This window comes from Tenrec ecaudatus, chromosome 1, assembly GCF_050624435.1.
Source record: "Tenrec ecaudatus isolate mTenEca1 chromosome 1, mTenEca1.hap1, whole genome shotgun sequence".
Classification (NCBI taxonomy): Eukaryota; Metazoa; Chordata; class Mammalia; order Afrosoricida; family Tenrecidae; genus Tenrec; species Tenrec ecaudatus.
In genome coordinates this window covers 1631712-1655636 of record NC_134530.1, presented here as the reverse complement: position 1 = coordinate 1655636, position 23925 = coordinate 1631712, and the positions used below count along the sequence as shown (strand labels likewise).

At 46.6% G+C, this 23925-nt stretch overlaps 1 protein-coding gene across 1 annotated transcript; it reads right to left on the bottom strand.

Moving 5' to 3' along the window:
- Nucleotides 1-399: 399 nt before the first annotated feature.
- Nucleotides 400-23084, bottom strand: LOC142442879 (uncharacterized). The gene is made up of 6 exons (XM_075544300.1): nt 22865-23084; nt 15894-16077; nt 12220-12397; nt 5658-5784; nt 5104-5257; nt 400-1996 (listed from the first exon to the last, which is right to left on the bottom strand). The coding sequence occupies exons 3-6, from the start codon at nt 12220-12222 to the stop codon at nt 553-555; spliced, it is 1728 nt and encodes a 575-aa protein (XP_075400415.1). The 5' UTR covers nt 12223-12397; nt 15894-16077; nt 22865-23084; the 3' UTR covers nt 400-552.
- Nucleotides 23085-23925: the final 841 nt, after the last annotated feature.

The following is a 23925-nucleotide window of genomic DNA, read 5'->3' as shown; positions in this document are numbered from 1 at the left end:
GGAAAGTATAAATGGAAATCCAAAGCTATGGCAAAGAAAACTCTTTAGCCAAATACAAGATCAGTGTTTTTTATTGCATATAAATGGCATCAATGGTACATTTAAAAATCATAAAACCACATTTATTCAAGATATTCCCCATAGTCTCATTTGTAATAGCTAAAACCTTTAAAAAAGTTAAAAATTTAACTTGTAATGAGAAATTAACAAACACCAATGAATACATCCTCATTGTTACAAGGATAATGGCATTTTACCCAAAGACAGAAAGTTACTCTAATAACCCCTTTATTTGGATAAGAATTTATTTCCTAGTCACTGAGAAATTACATTTCAATGGCAGAGTTTTTGAAATTTGCTGTTTGAATGAAACAGGTAGCTCTTCGACAGAACAGTCTCTTTACAGTGACTTTTTACATCTCTAGAGAGGAGTGAGGAGACTTTAAAGGCTTCGACGACTGCCTGCATTCATAAGGTCTCGTTCCACTATGCAGCAGTCTATTTGTAGTGAGGGTTGAGAAACACGGAAAGGCTCTCCCACCTTTCTTATGTTCATGTGTTCTCTGTACTGTGAGCCCTTACGTGTGCAGTGAGTCCTGAGATCTGCTTGAAGGCTTTCCCACATTCCATACATTTATAAGGCTTCTCTGCACTGTGAGTCCTTATGTGGGCGGAAAGGGATGATTTGTACATGAAGCCTTTCCCACATTCCTTGCATTCATGAGGCCTCTCTTTCCTGTGAGCTTTTATATGTCTAGTGAGATGTGAGGAACACCTAAAGGTTTTCCCACATTCCTTACATTCATAAGGCCTCTCTCCAGTGTGAATTCTCATATGTGTTGCAAGAGCTGAGAGATACACAAAATATTTCCCACATTCCTTGCACTCATGAGGCCTGTCTCCAGTGTGAATTCTTGTATGTGTAGTGAGGGCTGACATATGCTTAAAGGCCTTCCCACATTCCTTACAATCATAAGGCCTCTCTTCACTGTGAGTCCTTAAATGTGTACTAAGGTCTGAGTGATACTTGAACGCTTTCCCACATTGCTTGCATTCATGAGGCCGCTCCCCAGTGTGAATGATTTTATGCTTCGTGAGGGCTGAGAGCTTCTTGAAGGCTTTCTTACATTCCTTACATTCATAAGGCCTTGCTCCACTGTGAATACTTAAGTGTGCTGTGAGATCTGAGGAGCCCCTAAAGCGTTTCCCACATTCCTTACATTCATAAGGTTTCTCTCCAGTGTGAATCCTTATGTGCGTATTGAGGGCTGACGTCTGCCTGAAGGCGTTCCCACATTCCTTACATTCATAAGGCCTCTCTCCACTGTGAATCCTTATGTGCTTCGTGAGGGCTGAGAGGTACCTGAAGGCTTTCCTACACTGCTTACATTCATAAGGCCTCTCTTCAGTGTGAGACCTTAAATGTGTGGTTAAGGTTGAGAGCTGCCAAAAGGCTTTTCCACACTGCTTACATTCATAGGGCATCTCCGTGTTTTGAAATTTCTCATGGAAAACAAAAGGTGAAGGATGACTACATGTCTTACAGTATTCGTTACATTCATGGTTTTTCAAATGCACCGACAAGGATGAGAAACGGCTGAAATGTTTCCCACATTCACTGGATTCATAGGGTTTCCCACCAGTAAGTGTTGTCACAGGATTAGTAAGCTTTGAGACACAAATTAGTTCGTTCCCACGTACCTCATATTTATAGGGCTGCTTTCCACTAAGACTTCTCGTCGGAGTGGTTAGGGGAAAGGGGCAGCTGCAGGCTTCTCCACACTCTTTACACGCACAAGTACCGCAGCTTCCGTGAGTTGTAGGCTGACGTTTCTGTGGTAAGTGGTCCACGAGGGCTTTGCCGCACCCATAGAATTCAGAAGGATTTACTTCCGAAGAACTTCTTTTTAGCACCGTGTGATTGAGAATCTGGCTGAAAGTTTTTCCACACTGATTTCCTTCATTACTTTCACAGATGTTCTCTACGGCACGACTTCTGTTAAAAAGAGGCAACATCTCCTTAGAAGGAGTCCTATCACCTCCTTCCCAGACAGAGTATATATGCATAGTTCTTGCCTGACTTGTCTAAAATTTTACAGGTCAAACTGTCTATATTTGAAACTACCATTACAATCACTGTTTTCCTAAAACATGTGAGTTTCTAGCTGTCTCCAAGCAAAATGGTTCAAATATTTGATGCATGACTCTCATTTATAAAATGTTATGTTGTGAAAATTCTCTGAAAACCCAGGCCTGTATGATCTTGTTAGGTGCCAACAAATAGAGCGCAAATATGCAATAAGGCTTGACCTTGCATTATGCTCACAGTTGCTATGTTTGAGCCCATTGGAGCCACTCGTGTCAGTCTTTCTCATTAAGGGTCATTGACGCTCTACCAAATATATGTATAAACAAATATGCACAGACACACACACATACAGATATTGTTGATATTGTTGTTAGTTGCCACCCAGCCCATTAGGATTAACAGTGACCTAAAGAGAAGGAAGAACTGCCCAGTCTTGCACCATCCCCACGAGCTTTATATTTTTGCACCATCCTCACGAGCTTTATATTTGAGGCCACTGCTGTGGCCTCCATGTCCATCCATCTGGTCGAGGCCATGCTATTTGACACCAAGCATGATGTCCTCCTCCATGGCCTGATCTCTCCTGACAACATAGACAATGTCCTTGACATAAAGTCCCCTCATTCTTGCCCCTAAGAAGCAAGCTGGCTGTACTTCTTGCAGTATAGATATGCTTGTTCTTTGGGAAATTCACGCGGCTTTCAATGTTCTTTGCCAGCACCACAGTTCAAATGCGGATCAAGTCTTCATTCTTCTTTATTCAATGTCTAACTTTCATGTGCATTTGACATGATGGAAAATACCATGGCTTGGGTCAGGCACACTTTAGCCCTCAAATTAACATTCTTGCTTTTTAACCTTTAATGGGTCTTTTGCAGCAAATTTAACCAGTACCATGCATTGCTTGAACTTTTGACTGCTGCCTCTCTCAGCATTGTGTGTGGACCCAAGTAAGATACAATCTTCATCATAATGTCACCGACTGGTCCAACTGGGAGGGTTTTGTCTCTTTCACATTAACTTGCAATCCATACTGAAGGCAGCAATCTTCGATTATCATCAGCAGGTGCTTCAAGTCCCCACATTCAACAAACAAAGTGGTGTCATCTGCATATAAATGGTTGTTAATAAGCCTTCCTCCAATACTGATGCCACATTTTCTTCATATAATCTTCATTTATAATTGTGTTCTTTAAAAAATTTTTCTAACGAGGTCTTTGCATTTTTCAATACAATATTTTAGTTATCTTCTGGAGCTGTACCTTGACATTTTTCTATTCAGCTCTTTGATTTAATCATTCCCATTTGCCTTAGCTATTCTACCAGTAAGGGAAAGATTCAGTCTTTTTTGACATTCACTTTGATCTTTTCTTTTTTCCCTGCCTTTTAACCGACCCTTTGCTTTCTTCATATAGATATGATGCTCTCCCATAGCTTATCAGGTCTTACGTAGTTTGTCTCAATTAATCAAATTTATTCTTGAGATGTTCTCGAAATTCAGAGAGGATATGATCAAGATCATGTTTTGGCTCGCATGGTCTTGTTTTAATTTTCCTCATCTTCAGCCTAAACTTACATATGAGAAATTGATGGTCTGCCCCACGTTGGCCCCCTGGCCTCACTTTAGGGGCTGATATATTGTGCTTCTCCATCATCTCTCTTCACAGATGCAGTGGATTTGACTTCTGTGTCTTCTTTCTGGAGAAGTCCGAGTCTACAGTCACCATTTGTGTTGGAAAATGGCATTTGCAAAGAAGTCACTGGTTTTGAAAATTCTGTCACGTGATCGACAGCTTTGTTTCTATCACCGAAGGCCATATTTTCTAACTGCTGTTCCTTACTCTTTGTTTCCAACTTGTGCATTCCAATCAGTAATCGTTGTCAGTGCATCTTGAGTCCATGTTTGATCAATTTCAGACTTAAGATGCCGCTGGAATACTTCAATTTCTGCAGTATTAGCTTTAGTGTTTGGTGCATAAATTTGAGTGATAGTTGTGTTGACCGGCTATTTTTGATGTGATAGATATCATCCTGTCACAGACAGAATTGTATTTAAATAAATAGATCTTGACAAAATAATACTTTATAAATTATCAAGGTTTCATGAGGGAGGGGGGAGCGGGGAGGGGAAAAATGAGGAGCTGATGCCAGGGACTTAAGTGGAGAGCAAATGTTTTGAGAATGATGAGGGCAATGAATGTACAAATGTGCTTTCTGCAATTGATGTATGTATGGATTGTGATCAGAGTTGTATGAGCCCCTAATAAAACAATAAAAAATAGATTTTGAAATGTCCTTTATGATAATAAGTGGGATGCCATTCCTCTTGAATCTTTAATTCCCAGGATAGTAAATTACAAGATTTTCTGATTCAGTATGTCCAATGCCAGTCAGTCCATTTTAGTTCATGAATGGCTAGCATATTGATGATGATGTGTTCCATTTCATTTTTCACAACTTCCAATTTCCTAGATGCATACTTTGTACATTCCAAGTTATGATTATTAATTGATGTTTCTTTGCAGCTGTTTTGTTTTCATTTGAGTCATGCCTCATCAGCAAATGAAGGTCCTGCAGCCTTGACTCCATCTGTGCCATTATGTCGACTTTCCTTTGAAAAGGAAACTCTACCTCACTCATATTTTGAGAGCCTTTTGACCTGAGAGACCCATCTTCTGCTGTTATCTCTGATCCGTGAGGTTTTCAGTCTCTGACAGTGTTCTGATGCTATCCCCAAGGGTTCTCAGTGGCGTGGACAGCCGATTACTATTCATAGTCCGTTCCTAGTCAGGAAGCTCTGCAGAAACCTTTTCACTTTGGGTGATACCGTGAATACCAGAGACATAGCTCCAGCATCACAGCAACCCACAAGCCAATCCTCTCAGACGGACTAACAGACAAGTGGGGGACACATATATACACATTCATCTGTGTTTAAACATACTACATAAGCACACAATGTCATGACATCTTAGTACGATCTCCCCAGGTGCTCTTATATGCACGACACTCACCTCGAATGTCTCTTCCCATTTCTCGTGTGCTGATCCTTATTGGCATGAGATTTGGAGACTTCCGGAAACATGGAGGACCAGGTGTTATTCTTCATGAATTGCACCACGGTGTGTTCGCTGGATAAATTTTCCCCATCGTCAAGGTTTAAAGAGGCTAACTCAATAATTCAAGCGGCGTTCACAACATAAATTAACCAAAAAAATCAGAAAAAAGTTTCCGTGAACAAAGACAGATTCAACTATGCTTAGCTGTCTCAGCACTTTGGTACTGGTTAAAAAGTGAACTGTAAAGGCAATGCTTACACTTAAAGAACATGTAATAAGCTCAGGACTTTTAATTACAGAGGAAGTACAAACTGGTTCCACTGCATGGAGATTTAGGTTCAGAGGGAAGCCAGCTTATGTCAATTCAACAGACCAGGAGACCAAGACTGTTATGCTTAACAATTCATTCCCATTCTCAATCCACATACTGGAGCAAAGCTGGTGTGTAAAATATCTTTGTTCCCTAAACACATTTAAAAAAAAAACCAAGAAAAAAATGTCATTCTTACCTATAGAGGTCAGATTTCTGAAGGTTTCCATCATCACATCTTTGTAGAGTTTTCTCTGAGTGAGATCCAGCAAAGCCCACTCCTCCTGGCTAAAGATCACTGCCACATCCTCGATGACCACCGAGTCCTAAAACATCACACACATTACCATCAGCAAGGTCCTCTAATGTGTACAAGAATGAAGCATGCAGCTGAGAAAACTGGGAAAACAGAAATTTATGGAGATTTGACACAAAATTCTGTGTTTCACCAAGGTCTACTGTAAGATATATAATAGCCTTTTCCATAATCACGGTTCCTATCCTGTCTGACACACTTCTAGCACCTTCTAACCACATATAGACTTATTCGTATCTCTTTGTGACCTTGAAGCATTAGGAAAACATCCATTCTTGTGAATGGGAAGGTATGCCTCCTTCCGTAAGACCCACCGTTTAGCAAAACATAAAGCACACAGTGAGTCAGGACAGGTTGTTTAGAACTCGGAAACAACGGAGAGCGGCATTGTTTCCTTGGCCCCCATCCGTGAGAGTGCAACACTAGGACCTGAACTAGTAGTAGTTTCTTAAGCTGGAGGGGACACATATCCTTGCTTCAGACTTTTCTTGCACCCACTGGGCTGTTGGTCACACAGTCAGCAGTTCCAAACCACCAACCACCCAGTGGCAGAGAGATGAGGCTTTCTACTCCTGGAAATTAGCTCAGGTGGGAGACAGAAAACACGAGCATCCACATTCCACACAATTCTCCAATTTCAAACCCTGATGCAACTGTACACCAAGTATCATGCCCTCTCCCCTTAACAAACATAAGTTCCAATACTGAGCACTACCTTTGCGGGAACATGGACAACGTGTCCTTGGGTTTGCTGAGAAGAGGTTACAGTTACCATCTTGTAATGACTGCACAAGGTGAACACATGGCCACAGCATTAATTTTCTAGGTAAGTTGAAGTGCACACAGGTTGTCTGTTAAATTGCGAATGGAGTCCTGGAAACAGGGACTTACATACCTGCGTTGTAGAGGCTTAAGCAATCTCTCACATACGCAGGCCCTGGAAGGCACTTGGTCAGTGGGATTCCTGACGTGCAGGGTGCCCTTTGGGAAACAGCCTCATCCCATAGGCTGTTCAAACAGCGAGGAGGGTATATCCTGCGACAGCACTCTTTGGGTGCTGGAACTGAGCAATGTTAGAGTAAGAAGGCTCCTCTTGTCCGCGAAGTGAGTTATGTGATCTCTAATGGTGTGAGGCCGGAACAAAATCTCTGAGCTGCAGCCCCAAGTCAAGTGTCCCCCACGGAATCAGGCCTGGCTAGGAGCTGGGTCTGTTATTTTACAGCCATCAAAAACCCTATTGTTCATTAAACAAATACTTAAAAAAAAACTCCCAACTTATTGCCGTTGAGTCAATTCTGACTCAGCAACCCTGCAGGACAGGGCAGAACTGTCCTTGTGGGTCTCCCAGGCTGTACATGTCTATGGGAGTAGGAAGCCTCATCTTTCTCCCATTAACCAGCTACAGTAAAATGATGAAACATTTCTGTAATGACCAGTCACCAGGATTAGTGGGCTGTGATCCACATGGCTGGCAGTTTGTAATCACCATTAGTTCTGTGGAAGAAAGAAGGCATTCTACTCCCATAAACGGGTGTAGTCTCAGAAATCCCCAGTGGGGGTCGCTATGAGTCAGTGCTGACACGTTGATGGTGAGTTTGGCTTGGTTTTGGTGCGTAGTGGTTACGCATTGGGCTGCGATCCTTCCTCGTGGCTGGCAGTTTGAAACAACCAGCAAGCGTCTCAGGGAGAGAAAGACTGGGCTTTCTACTCCAGTAAAGAGTGACAGTCTTGGAAAGCCACGGGGTCACTAGGAGTCAGCACTGACCTGACAGCTGCTTCCATGAACACTGATTGTGGATCCAAGCAAGATGAACTCCTTGCGACTTCCTCTTTGCCTCCATCATGCTCTTACCTACTGGTCCAATTGTGAGGGTTTTGGTCTTCTTTACATGGAATTGCAATCCCTACTGAAGGCAGCCGTCCTTGATCTTTATCAGCAAGTGCTTCAGGTCCGCCTCACTTTCACCATGCAGGGTTGTGTCATGTACACTGAAGGTTGTTCATAAGCCTGCCTCCAATCCGGATGCCACATTTTTTTACATCTAATCCAGCCTCTCTGATGATTTGCTCATTATGTAGATTGAACAAGCATGGGGAGAGCTTAGAACCTGTTGCGCATTCCTTTCCTGATTTTAGACCATGCAGCATTTCTTTGTTCTGTTAACACGACTACCCCTTGATCCAGGGGCACTGCCTGCGGGAGCACAATGGAGTGTTCTGGAATTCCCAATCTCAAGGTTATTCAACTATACCTGTAGTTTGCTATGATCCACACAGTGGAATGCCTTGGCATAGTCGATAAAACACAAGTAAACATTTCCCTGGTATCTGTGTTCTCAGACAAGATCTACTTGACATCAGCAAGGATAGCCCTTGTCCCAGGTCCTCCCCCTGATCAGCCGGAGTCCTGCCTGGCAGCGCCCTGTCAACGCAGCCTCAACTGTTGTCCGATGACTTTCAGCACAATGTGACTTGCATGAGCTATTAGTGATATTGTTCCATTCATTCATTGGGTCACCTTTCTTCGGAATAGGAACTCACAAAGATTTCCATCAGTCAGTTGGCCAACTATCTGCCTTCCATAACATCAAAGTGGTTTCCGGAGGAGACCCTAAAATTAGCTCCTAAATGTATAGTAGCTAGGCAAATGGAAGAAATGATGACGTCAAAGAGCTAAATAGATCATTTCAAAGGGAAGCTTGAGAAGACATACAATACTACGATAAAATGTGAAACTATCTAGAGTTAGAAATCCAGAAAGGAAGTGTGGTAGTCACTTAACCTGGTATCAATTTAAGGATTTAGAGTGTCGGGGTGGAGTCTAAGCTGTCAATCAGAGATAGCCAATGAGACTTCTGTGGGCATGGCCTTCTCCTGAGAATTCTGGGAAATCTGGGACTTCCTCCTTGGAGGTGGAAGACACCTCGCTCTCTCTGCTACTCCCTGGGAGACATTGCAGAAGACAAGCCACATGACCGCAATCAGACCTCAGAAGCCAGAGAAGCCACAGAGAGACCCCTGCCAGAGCTGAGATGTTTCCAATGACACTGGATCCAAAGACTTTCTACCCACTGACCTGTGATCTTCTGCACTCGACGTCATTGCATGTGTTTCATGAGTCTGAAGTGGACTTTATAGATTGATATCAGAAATACAGGCTAATATTGGACTTATGGACTTGATCTGGACTGGACTGGAATGTTTTCTCAATGTTCAATTGCTCTTGTATATAAATCTCTTTCTAATACACATATGTGTGTCCATGGATTTGTTTCTCTAGTCTACCCAGACTAATATAGAAAGGATATCTTAAAGTGAAAGAAAAAAAATACTCACGCCTCACATGGCAATATTGAAAGATGCCACAGGCAAAATGTTGAATGAAGCAGGAAACATCCAAAGAAGAAGGAAGTAAGTCATGGACTCACCGTACCAAAAACAACAGATCATATCCCACCATCTCAGGAGGCAGCACAGAAGCAGGAATCAATGGTACTGAAGGAAGAATTTCAAGCTGCACTGAAAGCATCAGCCAAAACCATGACTCTAGTAATTGATGGAATTCTCATTGAAATGCTTCAGAAAGCTGAAGAGGCACTGGAAGCACCTGCTCCTCTATGCCAGGAAATTTGGAAGACAGCTAGTTGATTGAAAGAGATCCTTATCTGTACCTATTCCAAAGAAAGGGGACCCCAAGGAATGTCCAAACTATAGAACAGTGTCACTATTGACTCAATCACACTGAGTTCTTTGGTCAAAATGCTGAACAGTGCAAGAAGCATGCAAACAAGTCGATGGAAGGCATACCGCCTCTGTGCCAAGAAGAACAGGTAAATGGCCAGCCAACTCCAGAGGTAGCATGTGATCCAGAACCCATGGCGTTAGAGGGAAAGTCAGTGGTACCGAAGGAGGAAGTCCACGCTGCACTGAGAGGATTAGTGGGAAAAGCCCCCACCAGCCCCGGCTCCAAGAATTGAGGGAATCTCATTTCAAACATTTCAGTAAGCTGATGAAGCGCTCCCTCATTTATACTGAGAAATTTGGAGAACAGCTACCTGGCCAACTGACTCTAAGAGATCATATTCCACAGAAAGATGGCCCAACAGAATGCAGGAATTACTGAACAATAGCATTAGGATCACATGTAAGTAAAATTTTGCTGTTTATCACCCAAAAGCAGCTGCACCAGGATATTGATAGGGAGCTACCAGAAACGCAAGTCCAATTCGGAAGTAGAAATGGAGGAGAGATATCAGCTATCAGGTGGATCTTGGCTGAAAGGAGAATACTGCATATATGTTTACTTGCGCTTTATTGACCCTGCAAAGACGTTTGTGTGGAACTTGTTCACAGCCGAAGGGGAAGTTGTTCAAACAGAACTAGGGGAAAGAGCGTGTCCTAAAAGCTTAGACATAGTGTTCAAGGTTGTAGCTTTTTACTGCACTTAGTCAACCTGGGTGCTGAACAAATAATCCAAGAAGCTAGCCAGTATGAAGAATAACCCCATGCCAGGCTTGGAGGAAGGCTTACTAGCACCCTGTGGTATGCTAATAATACAACTTTACTGGCTTAAAGCAAGGACGACCTGCAGCACTTGATGGAAAAACAAAAACAAATGTCGCCCTCAGTGTGGATTGCAAGTCAGTGTGAAGAAAACAAAAGTCTTCACAGCTGGGCCTGCAGACCATGTCTTGGCCAGTGGAGACCGGACTGGAGTTGTCGAGGAATTCATTCATTTGGGTCAACACTCATGGAAGCAGCAGTCCAGGAACCAGATGTGCTGCGCACGACCTCCGCCAAGTGTTTAAAGCGCAGAGACGCCACTTGGAGGGCGCAGGTGCGCAGGACTGAAGCCATGGCGTCTCCTCTTACCTCATGTGCACGTGGAAGCTGGAATCAATAGGGAAGGCCATACAAGAATGATGCATTTGAAGCATGGTGCTGGTGACGGACACTGGAAGTGCCAGGGCTACCAGAAGAATGCACAAACCTATCACCGAAGAAGTTCAGCCAAAGCGCTTTTTAGGGGCAAAGCAGGGCAGACTTCATCTCGCACACCTCGGACATGTTGTCAGACGAGGCTAGCCCTTGGGAAAGAACATGGCGCGTGCTAGACTGGATGACCAGAAGCAAACGAGAAGCCTTTTATGAAGACAGATCAACAGAGTGGCTGCGATGATGGTCGTGAACATAAAACCGATTGTGAGCTTGAAAAACACGGGGCGCGGGGGAGGGGGGAGAGAGCAACGTGTCTTTCTGTAGTACACAGTGTTGCGGTGATTTGAAAACAACTCGACAAAATACAACATCACACACTGTACTTTTAAAACCAGGATATAAATTAGATCAAATAATATTTTCCCAAGAAATAAAAATGCATGATCATAAAATGACTTAAAATTGAATGGTTTAGGACACAGCTCTTCTCATACAGATAAACCAAGTCCTTTGCCAAGGAGTCCATTCTGATTCACAGCCCCTCATGAGGATGGCCCAGGAGTGCCCCATAGCATTGACAAGGCTGTGACTGTTAGGGAAACAGATGGCCTCATATTTCCCCTCAGAAAAGATCTAACACGGTTGTTGGGCAAATTACGAAACAATAAACCAGACCTCTTTCTAAACACAGGAACCAAGCGCCAGGGTCTGTGTTTCCATTTTCTCCCTCAGCCAGGAGAGTGCTTCTAAATGGCTGAACTATTTTACACAGCAGGGGCTCTGGCACGACATGTTAAATGTAGTAAGCTTCCTTACCATCCTCAAGATTTAAGTAAGGTTTGGAGCCAGGCACTCCTCTGTGTTTGAGACTCTTGTATCCATTGAGTTGACAAACTCAGTACAGACACCCCCACCGGTCTGGAACCTCTCCAGTGGACACTGCAGACCCAGGAGGAGCTTGGGTGCCCCCGCCCCGTGTTGGGGATTCTCGGAGCTTTAGAGCGCTGTGCTTTCAGCTTCTACTCTTACTGTTTTACTGGCTAACGGTGAAAAGGGGGATTGGATGCCATTTCTACACTGGGGATTCATGCTTTCCACACCCCTGAGAGCACCTGTCAGGGAGCTCTGGCGTTCAGCACCGAGCACTGAGGCCCAGGCTGGGGGATGCTTGTCCCCAGGAGTCACGGGACCCCAAGCGTCCAAATTCAGAAAGGCCACATTCTGTGTGCACGTAGAAATGGCCCAAGGACAGGGAGGATGCATCCAGGGCTTGTCCCTCCGTGTCCCCTGAAGCCCACTCACAGCAGCCGTCCAGGGCAGCGTCGAACTGCCCTGGGAGTTTCTGAGACGGCCACTGTTGATGGGGGTAGAGAGCACCGTCGCTCTGCCAGGTCTGCTTTTTCTTTAGTGAGGAGGCTTATTCCCAAAGCCCATGGCTGGCCGCCTAGCAGTCCTATGCAGCCTCACTCCGTAGGGCGGAATTAGTCCAGGACCCTCGAGCACTCACCATTCCTCACTGCGGCCTCTGGGAGTCTAGTGGAATGCCAATGGTCTCCAAGCCAGGAAGAGCTGGGAGTGCACGCAGTGTGCTGCGTCCGTCCTTGCGATTCACAGATGGAGACGGCCGGCCGCCCTAGAGCCCAGCTGCCTGGACTGGACTAGCTCTTCTGCACCCCGCTGGAGACCTGGAAGGGCAGGAGGATGGGGGAGACAGAGCTGAGTCCCCAGAGTCAGGACGATGGTCCCCCCTGAGGGTCGTGCACCAAGGCGGAGGGCGCTCCAGTCTCAGAGCACACCCCGCACTCTTCCTGTGGCTCCGCGGCTTCTACTTTCTGCCAATGAGATGCTCTAAGGAGGAATTCGCTTATGGACCCCATCCTCCGGGACACCCACATCAACACCTGTCAGCCTTCTGGTCCATTGCTCTCTCCCTGAGAAACTGCCAGTCTCTTCCCGTTGGTGTGCCAGCCACCATCCCTCCGTTCAACGCCCGGCATATTGAGTTCGCTACGTGATTGGCAGGAAGCTGCCCCACGGCATGGACTGGCAGAATGGCTGCAACTGCGGGCTCGCCCATAGTAACAGATGTGCAGCTGGCAAGACTGGTATGCTTCCTTCTGTTGTACACAGGGCCCCGAGGAAGCGGGACCAGGGAGAAGGCACCCACCTCAGCAGCTTCTCTGTTCATCGGTAATGAACATGGTTCACTTCTCTGGAAGCACCAAGGCAAGCCCTACCCCCCACCCCCACCCCACTCCCTTCCCCTAACACACTTCAATCCCGAACATGACACCACTAGGCCTTAAGCTTTTTACATAGCTGGGACAATTCCGGGACACAATGACTTTCAATTTCATAATACATCTGTCATCAACAAATGAAGCTTGAAAATTCATGGTTTTCCCTAAAGACATCCCTACCATACCTGTCCCGTTTCTTTTGCCTTTCCCCCTCCACACTCTCCCAAAGGATCACACAGGATTTCTGAAATAGGCCCCCTTCTGAATGCAGTGAGCAAAGGAGGAGGGGCACACTCCTGCCATAGATTAGGCTCAGCACGTGGGAGCTGAGACTGCGACATCACCCCAGGGGGCTTCTCAGGTCCTTACCTGGGAAAATCAAGTACTTCTAAATAAAGGTTCAATTTGGACACAGAGTGGTCACATTGCCATACATGTCTCCCAGGGAACCTCCAGCCCCTAAAACGAGGAATAATTTAGAGCATCTGTCCCTGTGGTAGGAAGGCTTTCAGTATTTGACAAGGCTTCAACGCTATCCATCAGGCTTCCAGCGGCTCCTTCCTCTGAAGTGGGGAACCAGCCCTTCTTTGTAGTGTTCTTAGCCTGGAAGATCCACCGAAACCTTTTCACTTCGGGAGATGCTGCTGGTATCGGAAGAGCAGTGACATAGCTTCCGGCATCACAGCCACACACAAGCCATTACAGTACGATGAACTAACAGACACGTGGTGGAAATGCACGTGAAAGTTTCACGGTGACTAAGGAAGACCAGGGAAGGATCCATGCATTGAGTCGTGGAGCTGGAGAAGGCTACTGAAAGCCCCACGGACTGCTGAGACGCTAAACCGAGCTGCGTTGTAAGAAGCACGGCCAGAGCGCCCCTTAGAGGCGAGGATGGCCAGACTTCCCCTCACAGACTTTGAACATACTGTCAGGAGAGAGCAGCCCCTGGAGGAGGACCCTGCGCTTGGTCAAGTGGAGGGGCGGTGCAAAAGAGGCAGGCCCTCGATGAGATGGAGGGACACCGTGGCTGCATCAAGGGGCTCAGGCAGAGGAACGATTGTGAGGACGGCCCAGAACCGGGCAGGGTTTACGGTGTGCATATGGTTGCTATGGGTTGGAACCGACTCAGTGACAGCTAACAACAACAAAGGAAGGAAAGGAAAAGAAAACATCAATGTAGACGCTGAAATTGCAAATGATACTTAATGATCATTTTTACTCAATGAATCTTTGGACTTTTGGACCCATGCAATATTTTTACAATAAAAAAAGAGCATTTACATTTCACATGCTACTTGTCTTTCTTTTTTTTTTTTCCATGCTACTTTTCGACAATGGATTCTTACATATAAGAGCAGAAGCAAAAGCAATAAGCAATAAAAGGTAAAACAAATGAATTAAAAACCTTGTTGGCAAATGTCGTGGGGCTCTGTCTGACCTCCTCTGCCCACACAAGGCGGAAAGAGACCCAACTCCACACCTGCCCAAGGACAGAGGTCAGACCTGCCTCCAACGTCCTTTACTCTGCTCACGATCATCCTCCCACAACACCTTACTTCTCGACTGGGTTCACAAATCTGTTACAACAATTCCACAGAAGTCACAGAAAGTCCTGTTGATTTATGGGGTTTCTTAAAGGGAAAGTAACACGTGCTATAAAGGCAGGAAGAGAAAACATTAAGGATACAGGCCTCTTGTCTGCAATGCCTCTTTTCAACCAATCCGGAAAGCACGTCTTTCTGGTCTTTGGCTTCTGTCCCACTCTGGCAAGTGTTACAAATCTTCTTTAGTGCCAGGAAATGCCCAACGGACGCCTCGCTATGCAAGCTGGTCTCCTGCCCAAAGGCACTCGGCTTTACTCAGTCTAAGGTCTGGGGAGCCTCAGGGTCTCCATCCTCACTGCAGGCCGGGGTCCCATATGTGCTCTATTGGTGACTGGATGGGGGACTGCTCATTCTTCCTTTTATGGCAAAAGGGACCAATCCCCTGGTTGGAGCCGTCAACACCTCATTTGCATGCTCACCCCTGGCCAGTGGGCTGGAGCTGCAAAGACTCGATAGAAGAGCGATGCCAGGTATTTTCACGTCCCTGCACTGGGCGATCAAAGGGCTTTGACGACAAAGTCAAGAGACAAGCTAAGGAACGGGAAGAACACAGCGAAGCCCGTGACATCACGACTGGGTAAGTTTTTTTTTTTTAATGTTGACAGGGTGCCATCTTAATACTTACTTTTAAGTCTTAATACTTAAAATTAATACTTAATTTTCCACTTGTTTTAGTGGAAAATATTTTTATTTTGCCTTCTCTTACAGGCTTCCACTTACACATACCCTGACTCTCCCAGGTTTTCTTACTTTTGAAAATCATGCATCGCAAAAGAGTTCAGTAGCCGGACACAGTGAAGAACTCCTCCTCCAGCAGGGAGCCCCGGTGACGGTGTGGGTCATGTGTCGGGCTGCTGACTCCCTAGCTGGGGCTTCACATCAATCACAGCCTCTGCAGAAGAAAGGCGAGGCCGTCTGCTTCTGTCTCAGCCTCGACTGTAGGATTCGAAGCGGCGGTTACAGCACTACAATAGCCCTCTAGCCCTATCAGCATCGGCTTGCTCGCAGCGGGCATTTATCTTCTCACCACTAAACAACTCAGACAAACGATCCCCTTATCAAGCAGGCAAAACAGATAGAGTTCACTAGAAGATCAGACAGTCAATAAGCACGTAAAAGATGCTTGAAACCTTTATTATTAGGGAAATGTAAACGGAAACGACACGGGATCCTCCCACATCCCTAATAGAATCCATACCATCAGACCGACAGGATTCTGACAACGTCGGGGAGAATGTGGAGTAATTGCTGGTGGGATTGCAGAATGGTGTAGCCTACATGCACAAGTCTGGCAGTTCTATAAAACGCTACACACGCACTCGCTCCAGGCTTACCCAGTGGTCGAGGTGGGCACGTTCCACGTCCATAGGCCAGATGTCGCCGCAGCTGTCTGAGAACCCAGCAAGGAGAGGTAAAGGGGCAGGCTGATGGTTCCCGGGATCAGCAGGCAACGCAGCAGGTGGCTGCTGGTTCAAATCCCAACAACCGGATGCAAAGACCCAGTCAACAGCAAAATAACTGCGAAGGAAAAAGAAAACCAATAAAATGAGTTCAACATAGAAAATTAGAAGGAACAAGGATACCAATAACAACAGCCACGCCCCTCCCCTTCACGAACACACAGCAAAATGACAGCAAGACATTTACATCTATCAACAATGACACGGAATGGGAATGGTTTAAATGCATCAGCCAAGAGACAGATTAAGAAAACAGGTGGTAAGAAAACGGAACCAACCAATCTGCTGCTGACAAGAAACACACCTCAGACACAAATGCAAAAACAGATTAAAAAAAAAAGATAGAGGAAAACATATCAAGTAAATAGCAAAAAACAAAAAAACCAACCAAAACCCAAACCAGCAGGAGTGGCGTACTCTCCTACGCACCGTAATAAGGACTGGAGCCTTTGGTGTGGATGACAACTCAGTGCAGAGAAAAGGAAATTCGTCGCAGCTGGACCGATAGGCAACATCATGAGAAACGGAGAAAACACTGCTGTCAAGGATTCCATCGCGCATGGACCCTCAATCAGTGCCCAGGGCAGCAGCAGTCGGGAGACCAAATTATGCCCTGCACGGGCTAAAGCTGCGGCGCAAGTCCTCTTTAAAGAGCTGACGAGGAAGGCTGTTGCCTTGAGGACTCAGGTGAGCCCGATCGAAGCCACGGCATTTCCAGCAGTTTCAGCTGCATGAGAACGTTTGAAATTGACCACGGAAGACAGAAGGAAAATCGATGCATTTGCACTAAGGTGCTGCGGAAGAATATCGAAAGCACCAGGGATCGCCAAAAGGACAGACGGATCTGTCTTGCAAGAAGGACAGCCGGAGCGCTCCTCAGAGACAAAGGTGGCGAGGCTTCATCTCATGTACCTTAGACACGTTGTCAGGGGAGACCAGTCGCTGGAGAAGGAGGCCATCGCGCTTAGTAAAGCCGAGGAGGCAGAGAAAGCGAGGAAGGTCCTCACGAGGTGGACGGACACACTGGCTCCACAGACTCAAGCATCAGAACAGAGGTGAGGAGGGGGCACGACTGCTAACCAAGGCTTTTATATTCTTTGGGGACGTGCAAGCCCCCTAATTACAGGTGAGGACATATGTCACAGGAAGGGGCTGTGCTATAGGTAATACAGCAATGGGAGGGGGTGATCTAGGGGTATCCACGCAATAGGAAGAGGAAGGATTGGGGGTACACATGTGGCAAGATGGGCGGATCCTAGATTCAGGATGGCAGCCTCACCTTGGATGTCACAGAGCCGGTTTGGCCTGTTCCTTGGCTCCATTAATAGAGACCATTATCAGTAGGGTGTGAACTCCACCTACAGGAACCAAGCTAATGGACACAGGCCCCCACCCCTGTGCTGTGGGGAGACCGCAGTCTGGCAGGGACTGCCTTCAGGGAAGATGTCTGTAAGCATCTGACCTCCCCCCACACACAACCCTCAAGCTGCATCCATCAAACACTGAGAGTTGAGACTAGAGATAAACAATATTAAAATAGGAGTCGGCGACTTCAGCACACCACTCTCAAGGGAGGGCAGAACAACTGGAAAACACTTAATAAAAACACATTAGAACTAAAGAGCACAAGCAATCAACTTGACCTCTTAGACATATACAGAGCACTCCAGCCAATAACATCACAATATACATTCCTTTTAAAAAAACATTTTATTAGGGGCTCATACAACTCTTATCACAATCAAAACGCACATCAATTGTGTAAAGCACGTTAGTGCATTCGTTGCCCTCATCATTCTCAAAACATTCGCTCTCCGCCTAAGCCTCTGGCATCAGCTCCTCATTTCCCCCCTTCCTCCCCGCTCCCCCCTCCCTCATGAACCCTTGATAATTTATAAATTATTATTTTGTCATATCTCACACTGTCCGATGTCTCCCTTCACCCACTTTTCTGTTGTCCGTCCCCCAGGGAGGAGGTCACATGTAGAGCCTTATAACTGGTTCCGCCTTCCCAACCCACCCTCCATCCACAATATACATTCTTTGGGGCCACAAAGTAAGCCTTAACACATTAAAAAATGCAGAGATATTACAAGCCATTTTCTCAGATTACTACACTATAGAAGTAGAAATCACTGTAGGAAGGCCAAGTTAGGTGGGAAATCATATACATGGAACTTTAACAACATTCCACTTAAAACATTACTGGGTGATCGGAGAACTAAGGAACGGAATTTAGAAATCCCTTGAGAGAAATTAAAAGAAAAGCATGACAAACCGAAACCTTTGAGAGCCAGGAACAGCAGACTCTGTAGCAATGGCCACACTCACCCCAAAGGAAGGCTCAAAACTCTGCCCCTTCAACCACTAGAACAAAAGCAGAAAATAAACGTCCAGACTCCAGAGGGAAAGAAATAAAGATTAGAGCAGAAGTATGTGAACGAATCAGAAGACAGAAAAACAGTAGGAAAGAAATAAGACAAGAAGTTTCTTCTCTGAAAAGATGAACAACATGAACAAACCACCGGCAAATTTAACCAAGGAGAAGAAGCAAACGTCACTGACGATAAAAGAACAAGGAACTATCACAACAGAACCAACGGAAGTAAAAGAACACAGACGCAAGATTTTCCAACACAATCCTAGCTAGAATCCAATAATATATTTATAAAAAAATTCATGATCAAGTGGGATTTATATCAGGGATGCTGGTATAAAGGGAGGTTCGGCATTAGAAAATAACAAAGCAATGTAACCCGCTACATGAATAAAATAAAGGGAAAGAACTGCATGATCATATCAATGCATACAGAAAAGGCATTTGACAAAATCCAACACTGAACCCCGACAAAAACCCCCAGCAAAATAGGAATACAGGTCGAAGGTAAACAGCGAAACCAAAGGCCAACATCTCACTTAGTGGGGCGCAAATGGCGGATTCCGTTAGCTGGTGAACAGGGGGCCTCAACACCACTTTCATTCAATCGCTGGAAGTCTTGAAGCTATTTCACAAGAAGAAGAAAGCAAAGGCATCCAAACTGGCAAATAATAAGTAAAACTCTCTTTGCAGATGATATGATTGTCTCTGTAGAAAACCCCAAAGACTGGACAGGAATTGTTGGAAATAAACAGAAAGCATTGGCAACACGGCAGGGTACAAGGTAAACATGCAAGAATCTATCAGCCATTTCTATGATGGCAAAATGACACAACCATAATAAAACAAAGCTCTGTGGAGGAATGGCTAAAGGAGCTCTAGTACATACCCACCATGAAAGATTACTTATCCTGAAGAGAGCAATGATGAGTTCATCGACCACATCGTGGAAACATGAGAGGATCTTATGCTCAGTGAAGTTAGTCAGTCTCATAAAGATAAGCATTTCACGACACCGTTATGATAAGGGAAAGAATGGCGTTTCCACCAAAGGCAGAGACTTTGAAGACAGTGATGAAGCCAGGGACCGGAAGTACCGGGAGAGGGAAGGACAAGGAGGAGGGTGGACGGGGGGTGGGGGGGTGTGGGTGGACGGGGGGACAAGAAAGAACCACGGGGTTCCTCGCTGCCAGGGTTCTCTTATGCAGTAGGCCACGCAGTCACACACACGGTTTTCTTTGTATGTGTTATGTTTCACAAATGAAGGGGAAAAATGAAGATGAATAAAATTGAAGTTAAAAAGAGAGAGGGGGGCGGTGTCACAGCCTGAAAAACTCTCCAGATTCCTTCCCCATCAGACTAAACACTGGTTTACGGAAGAAAAGTAAAATTTAACTGACTTAATTTTTTTTCTAACACACCATGAGTTGGGTGTTTTTTTTTAAGATCAACCTGCAGTAATCAATTGGATTCTGGTATAGGAAAAAAAGAGCTCTGAAGTGATAATCTAGAAAACAATGCCATTACAAAGTCACACAAAACATGAAATTCTTAGAAATAAATCTAACCAGAGAAACAAATGATCTGTACAAAAATAAAACAAAACACACACACATTAAAAAACCCACAAAACACTAGTTCAAGAAAGCCATAGAGACCTACATAAATGGAAGAATGTTCCATGTTCATGGACAAGAAGACTTACCATTGTGGAAATGTCAATCATTACTACCCAAAGCAATCTAGAAAGATGAAGTTCCAATCCAAATCCTAGAATCATTCTTTAAACAAATGGAGAAAGTAATCATATCAATATTAATTGGAAGGGAAAGACCCAGATAAGCAAAGGACTACTTAAGAAGAACTAAGTAGTACGCCTCCTCTCATTTCCTGACCTCCAAACCTACTACACAGCCCCAATAGTCAAAACATCCTGGTACAGTGCCAGACAGGCAGACCAGTGGGACGGCCGAGACAACCCCCAAAATAAATCCATCCACCTACAAACAGCTGATTTGTGACAAAGGGCCAAAGTACACTGAATGGGGGAAAGACAGTCTCTTTAATCAACAGAGCTGGCAAAACTGGATCTCCATTTGCATAAGAAGGAAATAGGACCCATCCTCACTTCATACACAAAAACCAACTCAATGCGTAATAAAGACCTAAATGCAAACACTACAACTATAAAGTTCATCAATGAAAAAACAGGGATAAAATGAAAGGCACCAATGCATGGAGTGAATACACTAACACACACACACACACACTCACACACACACACAAAACAGAAAACTGAGAACCAAGGGGAACAAAAGAGAGAATAATCCAACTTAAGAAATGAGTGGAGGGCATGAACTGATCGTTTGCCAAAGACAACCAGGCAGCTGACAAATATATGAAGAAATGCTCAGATGAGGAGCCATTTGAGAAGGCAAATCAAAACAGTGATAACACCACACCCTGGCATTGATAGCAAAGTGAAACCAACCCACCCACCAACCAACCAACCAATCAACCAACCAACCAACCAACCAACCAACCAACCAACCAACCAACCAACCAACCAACCAACCAACCAACCAGAAGGCAACAAATGCTGGAGAGGGAGCTGAGAGACTGGAGCCCTCAGAGAGGCTGGTGGGACTGAAAATGCGCAAGCGCGGTGAGCATCAACGTGGTGCTTCATGGGACAGCTGGGACTAGCAGTTCCCTGTGACCGGCTGTCCGTTTCTCCGCACAGCCCTAGAGAAACAGGAGCTGTAGCCGGTACGGATACACGCATAGCCACGTGGCTCACAGCTCTGCTCACCACAGTACACGAGAGACAGGCCCTGCGGGCAATGCCCACCAGTGGGAGAATGGCTCAGGGCACTGTGGTGCAGGCACACGTTAGAATACTATGCGGCAGAGAATAATGATGATCCGAATGGTGACGAAAGTGTGAAGCCCCCTCTCCCCCCATGACACCACGGATGGATCTGCAGGATATGATGCCGAGCGAAGTCAGTCAATCACAAGAGGGCACACATGGTATGAGACCATTGCTACAAAAGAAAAAAAAATCAAGGTAACGTGTTTTTTTTGTACCCAAGGAAACAGACTCTGATGGTAGCTGGGGGCAATGGGCTGGGAAGCGAGAAAGAGGAAGCAATGGGCTCGAGCAGTGGTCCTCAACCTGTGGTGTGTGACGCCTTTCACATGGTCGCCTAAGACCATCGGAAAATACATAAACATCTCACAATATAGAATTACACATTGTTTTGTGATTCATCACTATGCTTTAATGATGTTCAATTTGTAACAATGACAATACATCCTGCACATCAGATACTTACAGGACGATTCATAACAGTAGCAAAATTAGCAATGATGTAGCAACGAAAATAATGTGATGGTTGGGGGGTCACCACACATGAGGAACTGTATGAAAGGGTCTCAGCACGAGGAAGGTTGAGAACCACTGGGCTAGCGGGGGGACGTGTTAACTTGGGCGAAGTGGAAGCTGATCTCCCAGAGGGAGGAGAGAAATAAAGGCGCAGATAGGGCAGGCTACTGAGCGGCTTGGTAAGTTGTTTAAATTGTTAAATACAAATAGGATGCTCTGAAATACAAACCTCCAGCTAATCCACAGTGAACGTTTAAAAATACACAATACCCTTGAAGTGAGGGCAGATGCAGGTTTGAGTTCAGACACGGCCGCCTACTAGGCATATAGATCCATGGGCGAGCCATTTGATTTCCCCTCAGTGTATAAAGCCCTTGGGAAATTGCTAAAGAAATGGTGCATGCACTTCTCAGAGGCCGGGGGGTGGGTGATCTGGTCATCAGTTTCTCAGGACGCGCTCGTGCGTGTGCGCGCGTGCGTGTGCATGGGGCCTCAGTACAGGGGATGGCGGGTTGATGTGGTGTGGGGAAGGTGAGCTTAGGTCTCGGGCTCTTGGACGGGGTCCTGTAGGCCACTCCTGGGGAGCCCTGAGTGCCGGCAGCAGCAGGGTGAGGCTAGGGAAGGCCGGGTGCCCGTGGGGAGCTTGGTGGTGGCGGTGGCTGTGTTGTGCTGGCCGAGGAGTCCGCCCAGGGCCGAACCGCAACAAGCCAGGACAAAGGGGAGCCCAGGGCGGGGGGGGGGGGGGGGGCGGGGAGGAGGGGGGGTGGAGAAGGGGGGAGGACCGCAGTAGCAGGCGAGGTGGACGGGTCTGCAGCGTCCCGGATTGCAACAGAAGGAGACAAAGGGGAGCCCGGGGCGCAGGGGACGGGGAGGTGGCAGTGTGCGCGCGCGTGTGTAACTGACCGATGGCAGACCAGGCTGAAGGGTCGGCCCAGGCCTGGACGGTAACAAGCGGAGACAAAGGGGCGCCCGGCGCGCGGGGTCGGGGCGTCCGGGAGGCGCCGGCCTTGCCCATCTTCCCCCACTCCCACCCCCCGGTCCCCGGGGACGCCCTCTGCCCGCGAGCACGCGCACTCTTACCTGGCTGGGGACGCCCCGAGCGGTGCGGCTGCACCCCACCTCGCGGCGCTCTGTGGCGGCTGCGCCCAGGGTCGGGGTCTCCGGGCGACGAGAGGTCCCGGGGCTCGGGGGCGGGGCCTGGGGACGCGGGGCGGGGCCTGGGGCGCCCAGGGCGGGCGGCGTACGCAGGGAGAGTGCCACCCGAGCAGGTGCGCCCCCAACCACGGCTGCGGAAGACGCCCAGAAGCTCACTCCTTCTTCCGGTGACCCGGGCGCTCGGTGCATCCGGGGAGGGGTTCCGTGCGCGAACCCCAAGGGCTCCCACTTGCGTCCCTGGGGTTACGTGGTTCCCCCCTTTGTGCGAGAGACCTGGCCACAGGCGTCCCTCTTTCAGCTACAGAGAAGAGCCCAGGCTTTAAAAACAGCAGCAACAAACATGCGATTGTCCACAGTGTCAGGGGTGAAAAGAGGGTTTTGCAATGCCAAGGCCAAGGTGCGTATCCGAGCGAGGGATCCGCTGCAGTGCACGGGGCACAGGCGACCAGCGGATCCCACCCAGTCAGTGACAGTGAGGGAGGGGCTCGTGGACATAGACAGACCGGCTGTTGGAAAATGACCGCGCACTGACTTCAGATCAGTAATACAGAGGGGTCAATTTTAAAAGAGAGGAAGCAGATGTAGATCGTTCCAGGGAGTACAAAACGCCTTCAAACTTTAGCTGGCGATGCTCCTTGCTGCAGTGTGTTCGCAGATCTTGGTCACAAAACCAAGTAAGGGTCTCAGTCCTCTGATTTCAGACATGACCACGCCATCGCGACAGGTGTACTGGCCCTTACGTTCTAACATGTTTGCTCCGTGGAAGGCAGCTGTCGACAGTGGGAGCCCTAATTTTGAGGCTTGGCCTGAATTCAGGTTCCATTCGTGTTCTTTCTGACCGGGAACATCCGTTTTGCATTCAGAGGGGTGCAACTCTGGGGAGCCCCGGCAGGGGGCCAATTTTGCTCTCAGGCTTCCACAAAGAACCAAGTAACTTTTCCGGGAGTATCCTTATTGATTTACTAAAAATAGCTTCACTTTATTTT

Coding starts and splice junctions, on each gene's coding strand:
- LOC142442879 (XM_075544300.1), bottom strand. Junction 5,258..5,657: donor CAGAAATCTGACCTCTATAG/GTAAGAATGACA, acceptor TTATTGAGTTAG/CCTCTTTAAACCTTGACGAT. Junction 1,997..5,103: donor AATGGGAAGAGACATTCGAG/GTGAGTGTCGTG, acceptor TCTTTTTAACAG/AAGTCGTGCCGTAGAGAACA.